Raw genomic sequence first — 13,413 nt, forward strand, 5'->3', positions numbered from 1 at the left:
AAGATTATGATGAATATCCATGTTTTTGACTACACTTTGGAGGCCGAAAAAAATAATTCTTGGAACTATGTCTCTCAGTGAATAATATAATTAAAATATGAATTGAACTGAACGAATGAAGTTTCACGCATAGTAAATGAGAATTCTGCTTTTGCTCCTTCAAATAATGTTTTACATATACAATACACTCCCGAGTATCTGGTCTAATGTTGCGGAAGGGCTGGTTAGATAATAAAAAACCCATATAGGTCGGAGTTCTATGAACTCATTTTTTCTTTGCCCACCAATATCAGGAGAGAAAGCTTTTATACCAAACTCATTGTTATAATAGGTATTTTTCTGACTTCTTATTGAGTACTAAGCCCTCAATTTATCCCAAGCCACGAAGAATGTGAACGTGGTCGTGGTCCGGTGAATTATAGAAGCCGTTGCCGGTAATGTGTTGTGTTAAAATCGAAGGCTCCATTCTGATAATTTATATATGTTTATATACTGCACTGCACGTTAAAAGAATTTTTAAGATATGAAGTAAGCTAAGGGAAATAAACTATTCGAATTTTAACAAAAATCCTGTGATGCCTAACTTAAATGCAGGAAAGGGCCGTGGTGGTTAGGTCTCGGCTCGTGAGCCGTAGGGTTTCAGGTTCGAGACCCGATTCCACCGAAGAGCCTTTGTGTAAGGGCCTGTTGCCCGTTAAGTCCGTCAGGCCAAACGTTCTCCCGCAGATGTGGTGTAGTGTGGAGAGGGGGGGGGACGGCATCTGCCAGCTCAGATGCCGTCCTCGTCATTTGACCGCGGTTCAAAGTTACGAGGTCCGTCCCAAAATAGTCCTAGTGTTGCTTTACAACGGGACGTTAATATAACTAAACTAAACCAAACCTAACTAAACTTAAATGCAGGAAACTTAAGCAAATCATTAACCTAAATAGAAGACCTAATTCTTCAGAAAATTTGCTCAAACTGATTTCATTTTTCACTGGTAAATGATGCACAGATATACAAAGATAATCCACAGATAAACAGTCAAAACTTAGAATTTCTAGTTTTTGAAAAACTAGGCCGAATAGTCGCGAACCGGATACTCGGGAATATAGTGTATATAGGTTGGACACCAAAATTGCAAGTCTGTATCAAATTTTTTATCTTAATTGGTCGAAGAAAAGAGTTAGAACTTTATTCTCTCATTTAAGCGACTTAGCTATGCGCAGAACTAGCCATGTTTTAAAAGTGTATTAAAAATATAAGATAAGAACTCGTTAACTAGTTCTGAACGTTTTCCAACAATACTTATGTATGCTATGGACAGATACAAGCATTTACTTTCGATTAAAGTCTTCATCACTTAATAAAAATAATTGTCAATGAAATAAGATGCACTTAAAAGGGAAAAACAGTCGCTAAGAGTTATTGCTAAAACATACATTTATTTACATATCACAACAACATACATCAATCACATCAGACAAATGATTACAGGATAAAGTATAAATAAGCCAGCAATACAAAAGCATATTCTATACAATATAGGCCTATATATATTCGAACAGTTTTGTACAAAGCTTGTAAGCGATTTTCATCATGAAAATTCGATGAATGTTTAAATGATGGCAACATTTTAGTATGAAATGAAGAGACGATCATTGGGAATATCATTGTATGTACAGTTTGTCACTTGAATAATACAGCGAGGCAGAACTTCTAAAATGAAAGAAGAAAAAAAAAATGTCAATCATTTGTAAGAGATCTTAAGAGGATACGATATATCAGCCCCCCCCTCCTAAAAATATTAGTTTTTATTTTATTGGCTTATTTCGTTAATCGTATTATCATATTTCGAATTCTATTCACTGCAAGAAAATTTTAAAAGTGAAGTTTAAACATTTCAGAAACTTTTTTGATTCTCGTTTACGGTGAGAAATGAAATTTACTTATAAATGATAATTTTAAACTATCTTATCTCCGACTTAGGTTTTTTTTTATTTGCTTTTGTATTAATGCTGTTAAGGCTTTATTTTTAGTTTTGATAAAGGTATTTGTTTTTTTTTAAGTATATCTAGCACTGCATATATGCTATTCATATAATAAGCAATCAATTGTTCACATTTTTATGTACTAAATAAAAAAAGAGAGGTTATTGCTAAATTTCCTCATTTTTTATTACATTTAAAGGTGAAAAATTTTATATTAATGCTAGATACAACGTAAAACTCATGTACAGTTTTGTTTAATGTATTTAAGTAAATATACAAATAAAATTTAAAGCAAAAATATTAATATTTCAAAAAGTAGTAGAGAATATATCAATTTGAATTTTGAAAAATTAATTTAATCTAAATTTGCAGATCAAAATTATTTTATTTTTAAGTTGATTTAAATTGAATATTAAATCCAGTTTGTAATATATATATATATAATAAATCAAATATGTAGAATAATTTTAATAAAAAATTTTCCGGTTAAACTTTAAATTAAAAAAAAAAATGTTGAGTTGATATCATATCTTCTTATGTGTATTCTAATAGTCATTAAAACTGTTTTCAGAGATAAGTTTTACTTATAACTTTGAAACCAAATATTGTTTTTTTTGTGTTTTGAGAAAAGGCTTAGCAGTAATTTTGAATTTTTTTCTTTCGATGAACGCGATATCAATCAAATACATCACAGAATTTAATTTTGAATTCTATTATGCATTCGATGCCTGTAATCACAAATCATAATACAGTGTGAATTATTTTGCAACTAGATTTATTAGATGTTTGGTACAATTAGTTTTGCAATATCGTTTAACATGAATTGATTATATTCAACGAAATAAGAATTTTATCTTCAATTGATAAAATCTAAAGAAGTTGTTAAAAATAAATAATGACGGAATAAAGAAATTGATAAACATTGAATGTATTAAATTAATTTGACTTTCCTTTTCTTTCACAAATTTTTAATTTCTTAAATTTTTTAAAGACACAATCTGATTACAGATATCTTTTTAAAAATAAATTTGTCAACTCTAATAACTCTAATTATTTAGTTTAATTAATGTATTGAGTATGCTATTAATTTTTTACATTTGCAATATAGGTACACAGTAAAATAATTACGACAAAAATGATTATAAATAAAGAAATATTATTTTAATTTTTTAAGGAATTTTGATTAAATAATTTTATAAAATAAATTTATTTCAGATATAAATCAAAGAGAAAATTGCCTTTTCGTAGAAGCTTTAACTCTGACAAAAGTAAAGAAATGCTATTAAAAATTGCGTATGTGATATGAAGCAAATCAGTGTATCATTCAATATATAAGCAACATTTTATATACTATACATTATAAAAAAGAAAATTTTTTAATCAAGTCTGTTACGACATGACATTCTGTTCACATGATTTCCATATAAAATGTGAAAAATTCCGACTAGCACTCTATAATAAATCAATTTAACAGCATGGCATGACATCGGTAAAATATAGATATTTCTTTACTACACGATGGGGAAGAAATGAAAATCATCTTTGGTGTGGTATGATCAAGAAATAGTTCTTGTGGCAATGGTTCAACGGCTACATAGTCCACAAGTCAATGAATATCATGGCATCTGTGAAGAAAAGGCTCTTGTGGCAATAAACCACAAAGAAATCCAAACGATAATCATCTACATAGAAGTTTCGAAATAATTTTGAGCGAATTATCTGCATTGTTGGAGGATTTGAATGCATAATTTTTTTAAAAAAATAATTTCTTTGAAGATCAGATTTTTATCGACGAATGTACTGGATGTCTACAAAATTAAGACATTCATTAAAACAACGAAAAATATATAGTTTTAGAGGGTTGTTATGGATTATAATTTACTATTTCTTTTAGAATTTATCTTGACGCTAATTTTTTTGTTTGAATAACTAATAAACAAATAACACAAATTTAGAAGAATGATTTGAATAAATGAAATGTTGTTGTTGTTTCTAATATTTTCAGTGATTTTAAGCCGAGAGAGCGTCTATTGTTTCAGTAGTGCAATCTAGGGTCAATAGAACGTCTTAACGTTTTACGTACGTTTTTACGGGGCGGATTTCATTTATGCATTTTATTCACTCATCCATAGATCGTAATTTAGACCTGAATCAGAGAACGATCATCTCTGAACCAGTCTCCTCAGTGGTATTGTCTCGATATGGGAGACTTTGTGACCCATACAGATTTATACGTGCACCAGCCACCACATACACGGGGAGTCTTTGGCCGGCGGGGTTCAAACTCACTTAAATAAAATTCTAGTAAATTTTGAAAAATTGCTTACTCTTTCATAAGCGTCAGTGATAATCGCCAATAGGTCCGTGATAAGCTGTAGATTGAATATGCACGTTGGCTGGATCCTGATTAGCAGTTCCTGGTTCATTGGTTCTGACTTTAGCTCTGAATCCATGTTCATCGGCTACGTAGTCCACAAGTCGGTGAATACCATGGGCATCCGTGAATCCATAGCTGCCGATTACTTTCTTGCCATCGCTGTGTTCCTTTCTGTATTGCTGATTGCCAAGGTGATCTTTGATTTCGTATCCAAATCCATATGGATGGGGAGGATACTGAAATGGAATATAACATTCAAACATGACATTATTCCAGAAGAAATCTGCCATTTTTCTTTGCTTAAATACAGTGATTAGATAGGAATAAATTAGAAGGAATAATTAACAGGCTTGCATGAATAAATTTCTTTACTTTGGCCTAGTTTTAAATATGTTTTGGTGACACTTACACACACACACACACACAAAAAGATTCAATATGAAATGAAATTTATTAGATAAATATTGAAGAAAAATTGCTTTGCAAGAATTTTTAATTCTTTTACTACACATAACATATGGATACAATGTTTTAATGAATTATGCTAATTTAATATCGTAATTCTTTTGAAAATTATTAGTTCCCTATTGCTTTAGGCTTTTTCGATTAAATGACTTGTATTACCAGGATTATATAATTTTTTGATTATTCATCTTAGCTATTTCTTTCGTTATTTGATCAAAATGAATTTTAGATAAAATTGGTAATTTAAGTTTAAAGTTCTGAGGAACCGTAAGAGGATATTTTTACCGAGGAATAGACCTATGGCGGTTAAAGATCTTGAAGGTTAAATTTTGATTACTAAATAAGCCATTTAATTTTAATCAATCAAATTAAAGCTAGATCAAGAGTTGCTATAGAAATACTGTGAATAAAAGACAATTTCATAAATTCAAGGTAATGTACTAGTGTGACATATCGATGATAACGGCAAGCCCAGTGTTTTTATTTTAATTGGCATCGCGAAAACAAAATATTCACGCATTGATAACTTCGGATATGATAATGTGGAAGAAAAAAAAATCTTCTGTTGTTTCCTCTTAAACTTCTTGAGTCACTGTTGGTCAGTAGCTATTACAAAAATTTCGCAATTGAATCTGGCAGGGTTTGTTCCTCAAAAATACCTTTAAATAAATCAACTGAGGGAAATGACTCAATATTTGAATTTAATTTTTTTTCTCAAATTAAAAAAAAAATTCGAAAACTAATTATTCTCATAATAGGCAAAGTTACCTCAAATATTGATTACATTTTCTTTTTTATTTTAAAAATATAATTTCAGATATGTTTCAGATATGTTCAGATATGCCTAACCATGAAATGAATTATATATATTTTTTTCTTCTCAATATGCCTACTTTTCCGCGGTTTGAAAAACTTCAAATAAATAAATAAATTATTAAATATAAAAGCCTTTAAATCCTAAAAAAATAATAATACAAATAATATTTATGTATTAGTCTTCTTTTTTTGAATATTCATCTCGGAAAAAAAATAAAAAATTACTCAAATTATCTTTCTAATTTTTGATCGATTTCTGGATTAATCAATTAAAACTTTCACTACTTAACTGAGGAATTGAAGAAATTTTAAAGTGTTTACGCAGGAAACGAAATGAGTATATGGGAGAAGATATGCAATTAAAATTAAAAAAAGGAACTTTATTATGAATTTATAACTAAGATTACAATTTGTCTATTTTTTTAAGCAGATATTTTTCAGAGTTATCATAAAATTTGTAGTACGATTTATATAAATTAACAAATATTGAACAGTATTTGAGATCGAATCTGTAATTATGATGACATCTGTCATTTCATAGTCATGTAGCGAAATTATATATGTCGTCTGCTGCCTAACTGAACATTTTTTTTCCGTAACATTCTTTCACATCTTTCAAGATATATAATAGAATTCAAAAATAAATTGGCATGAATTCGATGAATGTTTCCTTAAACATGAATTCACTCTATTTCATACTTTAACAATTGAACTTGAATGTTACTGATTATTTATGAAAATAAATGATAAATCTATTAAAATACATAGAAACATAGAAATTTTTTAGAATTATATGAAAAAAAATGATTAATATATAATATAATATAGAATAAATATATAGAAATATATAGAATATATATTTTTAATAATATATATTCGATATAATATCTTCTTATTATGTATTGAATATATAGAAATATATTTAATATATAATAATTAGAAAATGTAGAAATTTTTAGAAATAATTATAGAAACTTTTTAAATAATTCGCATAGAAATTAGATGAAAATTCGGCATTGAAGACATCGTATGCAAATTTTGATTTTTCTGAAGAGTGAATAATATTTAAAACATTTTAAAAAATCTTCTCAGATCAGAATCTTTTTTTTATTTATTTCTTAAGAGTTTTTTTTTTCTTTTGCGGTTGCTTTCTTCAGAGATGTTTTTACATAAAAAAAGTTTTCACATTTTTTTAGTGGCTTTCTTTCTTAATGTAAAATTCTTTTTGTTTCATTTATAATTGTTGTTATTGTTTTATTGATATGTTTTTATACATAGTTTAAATTAAAAATGCAAGATTTTTTCTATCAATATTGTATAAATTTTAACTTTTTAATTGAATTTATTTATTTATTAATTTTATAGCAATTGCAAAAAAATATGCTTGAAATTGACAAATTGGAAAATCAGATTTGTGTTTCTCATGCACTTTGAGAAAATATTTTGAATTTTAAAAAATATTATTAGAATAACTTATTTATTAAAATGGCAGTTATCATTAAAATATAATGGAAATGTATTATATTTATGAAATTCTTTTGAAAATTTGAATTTTCCAAATTTCAAAAGTATTTTCTTTAGTCAATGTATAAAGCGCATTACAGCCGAGTGCTCTTTGACTCGAAACAAATAAAACTAATCCGCTCCACTAGCAAACTGTAAAAACCAGCGGCAGCAGTCTTCTTGAAATTTTCTTGCGTATTCTAATAAAGGCATTTCCCCTGCTCCTCATTAAATAATGAACGAGGCCGAGGCCATGAACACCATGAGTGTTCAGATTTTTATTTTTGGAATCCCGTACATGAGAGGTTTATACTTTATATTGTAGAGAAAACCGAATATTAATTTTGGAAGCCTTTTTGTCAGCCAATTGAATCCAAAATTTGATATAAACCTACACAGTTAGTGAAAGGACCACATACCAGATTTTAATTACCTAATTTGTAGCGTTTCTGAACTGTCGCTTTTACATGCATACGAAAGTACAGACCATTAGACGGTCAACATCTTGATGGATTTATTTCAAAATTTTATATAGATATATATTTTAAGCTATACATCCTATCCATATATCTTTTACTTTTTGCAGTTATCATGTTTGCTTTCCCCGGACAGTCAGACTGAATGGTTTTGTACAAAATTCGATCGAAATTTACAAATGTGATATAATGACAGCATACCAAATTTCACTTGTTTAGCTCCAAGTGTTTTGGATTGTCCTGTTCAGAGACATACGGACATAATGCCACAAAGCGCAATTGTTGTTCGATAATGGCATGCAGCATATACTACACAAATGCATTTATTACAGAGTATGCAAGAAAGTTTTGGGAATAACATGCCTGCTGGTTTGAAATTATACCTGTTCGACTGCAAACACGATAATTCAAAAAACGCAACAAACTATATGGATGAATTCGATATGTGCTTTTATTTTGCCATTATATTGATTAAATTTTTCAGCCCAGTCCATCAAAGATAAACGGTTCTCCATATGTATATAAATGCGAATATGTATATAAACTCTCCATATGTATATAAACTCAAAAAATGCAACAATTTAGACAGATGGAAGTTGAAAACTGCATTCTTCCTGGAATGCAAGTAAGGAACCAAGTTCTACCATATAAACAGTGGGGCCGCGGTGGTAAAATCTCGGCTTCGGAACCGGAGGGCTTTAGGTTCGAGACCCGATTCCACCGAAGAACCGTCGTATAAGGGGGTCTGTTGCATGTTAAATCCGTCCTGACCAAACATCCTTCCACTGGTGTGGTGTGGAGAGGGGGATGCCTGCTCAGGTGTCATCCTCGTCATTTGACCGCAGTTCAAAATTACGAGGTCCATCTTCAAAATAGTCCTAGTGTTGCTTCAAACGGGGCGTTAATACAAATAAACTAAACTATATAAGCAGCACCTTAATATGAGAGTGTATGAAAAAAATTATGGGTATAAGACTCATTCTGGTTATTATAGTATGATAAGCTTAGAATTTAATTTCATATAAATTAAAATAATTCGTTAAGTGTGGTATTTTTAATTTTGGTTAACACAGAATATGATTAATAATTACAAAATAGTTCATTATTTCTTTTTTGGGATAATTCTGAATTGCAAGTGAATTTATAAGGACAAGTTTTTAATCATTAATCAGCTTCAGAATAATTACTGAATTAAAAAAATGCAATTAACTTAATGAATATGCAATTAAAACAAAACTTTATAACAATAATAATTCTGCGTAGCATTAATGTATTTATTTTTCTACCTTTAAATGTAATTAAAGCTTACAAAATTTTTTTCTTTGCAATAAATTGGCGGTTTTTTTCTTTCAATTTTATATTAACGAATGAAATTAATAATCTTTTTCTACCAAGATGAAGTTCGTTTTCAGAATCTTATTGCATATGATTATAATATACTGCCATATATAAAAAGAATTTTATTTTCCTCACCCAACGATCGTGATGGAGAATCGGGTAAAAAATCCAGGTCAATATGAATGCTATGGAACTCTCAAAATTTATGACTTAATATTGTTTTAAATTTAAATACCTCATTTGGTGTAAACATGATCTATTTTGTAATTGATTAGCACTGACAAAAGAATATTTTCTCAAGGAAGAACCTTATTATAGCATAGAATGTTCAAGGTATTTATAGAATGCGTGCTAATAAAAATCATTATTCCTTTTGTTGAACTCGAGCTCATTTTTTTATTCTTTTATATCACATGTTCCATTGTAATGACGTACTTAGGGTATGATTTTTATTGCTTCTATAGCACACTGAGATAATCCATTCAAATATTTAACAATGGATGGAAGTGTGAAAGAACTTCAGGAAATAATAAACGCAGAAAAAATGGCTGTGGGAAATCTAATTTGAATATTAAATGGCGAAATATAATAGGGTATAAGTAACATGGTTTTTAACTCTACAGAATATTAAATGGCGAAATATAATAGGGTATACGTAACACTGGGTTTTAACTGTACTGGATATTAAATGGCAAAATATAATAGGGTATAAGTAATACCGTTTTTAACTGTGCAAAATATTAAATTGCGAAATATAATAGGGTATAAGTAACACGGTTTCTAAACTGTACAGAATATTAAATTCTGGCTTATTTAGTCTAAACAGGAATCTTTAACAATAAAATTATAGAATAAGAAAAAGAAAAGAGAATATAGAATTTTTTTTTAAAACTGTGAAAGACTACGAACTTGTTTGAGAACAATTCAAAAGTTTTTAACTGAAATAATTATATTCACAAAAATGTGTACTGGACATCGTTATAACTCACAGCGAAATAGAGTAATCTTTACTTTTAATTTCAAAGAAATATCAAGAAAACATATTGGAATTTTTAAAATGAGTTTCTTACTGTTTTCTTTTTATAAATGTTGAAAGATCTGTTAGAAAATTGCCGTAAAAAATATCCGAACCCCAATATTTTCCTACGTAATCCTTACTAGAATATAATTCACGGTTTAACAGGAAAAAAATTGAAAAGCCGAATTTCCTTTTAGTTATCATTAATTAATGCTTATTATTTATTAAAAATAAATCAATAAAGAAAATAATTTTTCCGCCCAAGAAAGAGCTCTTAAGGGAAAAAGAGAAGTTATGTATTAAAAATGCTATGTATATAAAAAAACATATTGGAATTTTTTTAGTTTTCTTAATGAGTTTTTTCCCTTATAAATGTTGAAGGATCTAGAATTAAAATGACGTGTAAAATTTACGAACCCCAATATTTTGCTAAATGACCCTTTCTAGCAAACAATTAACACTTTCAAAGGAAATAATCTAAAAACCTGAATTTTCTTTTATTTGTCATTAATTAATATTCCTTTTTCTTATTTATCAAAAATAAATCAATAAAGAAAATTATTTTTACTCCCAAGAAAGAGATCTCAAGGAAAAAAAAGAGAACTTATGTATTAAAAGAGAGATCATATTGGTTTTGTGAAACTTAAGATTACTCGTGTGCATAAAATTAATCTTAAAATTTAGTTTATAAAACTTATGCACATATTTAAAATTAAAAAAATATTGAAAAAAATTTGTTTTATTCGATCAAATTCTCATTTCCTTAACACCTTTTTATTAAATACTGCCAAATAGCTTTCCAAAACTTTCTGACCGCCAATTTTCTTTAAGAAAATATAGACAAAAATCACAAATGCTCCGAAGTTATTCTTGAAACAAAAGTGCTTATATAATGTGCTTTTAAAATATATAATTTTCTGACTAAAGAATATTAAATTAAAAATTTTCTCTAATGTAGAATTTTTATTGATAGCTACTGCAACAGCTTTTCTGCAGCATCCATTAGCAAAACCATTGTCTTACCTTTGGCTCATATCCACCACCATATCCATGAGCGCCATCATCATATCCAGGATATCCAAAAATTCCTGTCATTCCGACAATCACAAAGATAACGAAGAAGATCTGTAAAATATAAATGGACAGAAAATTAAGAAAGATGTTGAAGAGAGTAATAATAAATATATTCATCAAATGTCAATAAGTAGTGAATCAAGACCATAACCGATGTATATCTTTTAGGGACCATATATAGCTTTGAAGTAAAATTGAGGTTTAAGAAGAGTCCATCATAATTTCATTTGTAAAAATCGTAAAGATAATAGAATTCATGTAATAGTGAATATGCTTTAAAACTATGGCCAAATGTCGTGAAATAAAAGCAAGTTCCACCAATTTTATTTTATCAAACGCAAACTATTCTTGCTATTCAAGATATTATTCATTACAACCATATCCTGTCCAATCTCAAATCAAGTTCTCAAGTCAAATATTCTCACAATCTCAAATCAAGGCAAAATATACATGAAAAGATTATGTGCACAATATTTTTAGGTTTGCATAATTTTCTGAAGAACTTTTTACTTCAATGCATATTTTGTAGCTGAATTTTGGGTGCCAAGTTGGAATCAAACCTTACAAAGAAATTCAATAAACTGGATATATAAAAACGCAATCTTTTTCCTTTCGTTTACTGAAACAAATGTGGATAATTTTTGATGAAAAATAATTTTTTATATGCGAGTTCTTGCTTTATAAATGTAATTAAAACAATTATTTGTTATTATATCACTAAGAATTTTCTCCTACGCATAAAATATATGTGCAAGTCTCGAATTAAAAGAAATTATGTGAGATATACTTTTTTCCAATTCCAAAATTTGTCAACATGCCTTTCAAGGGAAAAAAGAATAATATTTCAGGCTTAAATGGTTTACAAGCGCTTCGAATGGTCGAATTTTGCGTCCTTTTAAATGTTTACTGTATTTTTAGTTGGTTGAAACAGAAAGCTTGGAAAATATACATTTCCAATGATGATAACAACGAAAAACAAAAAGTCATGGTTGTCATAAGAGTGCAAATTTTATGCATTTGAAAACATTGAGGAAGGAATAATTGGACAAATTTCCAGAAATAAATGATAATAGCATATAAGTGAATACTTTTTGGCATAAATTTAATTTAATCGAAATCTTTTAATAATTCAAGATACATAAAGAATGTGAATTTTAATGGGTATATATAAATATCACATTTTTTAAGCAGCATCTTTCAAACATACTCAACAATTTATACTGTTCCTTTTAGAAAAATCCTTTATAATACGATATAAATTTTACCTCCCCCCTCACACACATAAAAAGAAATTCTATTATGTTTACAAAGGTTTCTATTATAAAATTTTTGATAATTATAGTAAATTTGTTATTTATTGCATTTAGCATATGCATTCTTATTACTATAACTAAATATTTCATTTCGAATTAGCTGTTTCCTCTAACTATTAGAAAAAAAATCTTAGAAATTTTTTTTCTGACATTAATTCTCTGACTGTGAATTAGATGTTTTCTCTATCTGTTAGAAAAAAAAACCCCTTAGAAAATGCTTTTTTTTGCATTAACCCTCTGACTGAGTAATTTTTTAAAATCATTGGTTAAATGTAATGTTTGCAAATAAATTCAAATATTTTTAATACAGATAGATACCATATGTTACACGATAATAATATGATGTAATAAAAATCTGTAATCCTAAAAATAAACACTAAACTGCGAAAAATGCCGGGTAATAGAAAAATGGACTGTTTGCCAACCCGCGGAAATCGCGGGGTAAGCAGCTAGAGGTTTAATATGAGAATATATATATATATATATTAAATCTAATAAACGATATTTTTAGCGCCTGCTTTATAGCAAAAAGAACATTTCTGAATTTTAAAACATAAAAAAAAATTAAATTCCACTAGAGATATTAAAATGATAGATTTAAGGTATTCTAAAATAAACCATGAGGTACTTACTTGCAGGTGAGACATGGCTAACTCTTGATCTTCTAGAAAAACTTTATAATCCTTTTAAAAAATAATTTCTTTTACTGTTAGTTGTAGAAGGAGTAGTTTTTAAATGCCTCTCCATGGCATGATAGGAACTTTATATATAGAGAATCATAGCGTGCGCGCTCATGTGAAGAAAGTGCAGTTATTAGTAGGTCAGTGGTCTACCGTTAGGGGGCGGTGCTAGTCTTTCACACTGGGTGAAAGACGGTTTTTAATTTACTTTTCATTAGAACTCGGGGGTGCTTATTGTTTTTATTCTGGTTATTTGGAGGCGACACATTTTCTTTTCCTTGTTACTAAAAGGGAGCTTTGTTATTGGTTATTTGTTTGCTTTGATTGATTTTTAATTGGTGCCGGATACGAAGGCGAAAGTAGAAACAGATCCGCCCCGTGA

General features: G+C 28.5%; 1 protein-coding gene across 1 annotated transcript; it reads right to left on the bottom strand.

Moving 5' to 3' along the window:
* Positions 1-1,442: 1,442 nt before the first annotated feature.
* LOC129964087 (cuticle protein 10.9-like) lies at positions 1,443-13,094 on the bottom strand. Its single transcript, XM_056078770.1, has 4 exons — positions 12,984-13,094; positions 10,988-11,089; positions 4,299-4,584; positions 1,443-1,699 (listed from the first exon to the last, which is right to left on the bottom strand). Exons 1-3 carry the CDS (start codon positions 12,996-12,998, stop codon positions 4,312-4,314), a joined length of 390 nt encoding a protein of 129 aa, XP_055934745.1. The 5' UTR covers positions 12,999-13,094; the 3' UTR covers positions 1,443-1,699; positions 4,299-4,311.
* Between the last annotated feature and the right edge of the window lie 319 nt (positions 13,095-13,413).

The sequence above is a fragment of the Argiope bruennichi genome, chromosome 3 (assembly GCF_947563725.1).
Source record: "Argiope bruennichi chromosome 3, qqArgBrue1.1, whole genome shotgun sequence".
NCBI lineage: Eukaryota > Metazoa > Arthropoda > Arachnida > Araneae > Araneidae > Argiope > Argiope bruennichi.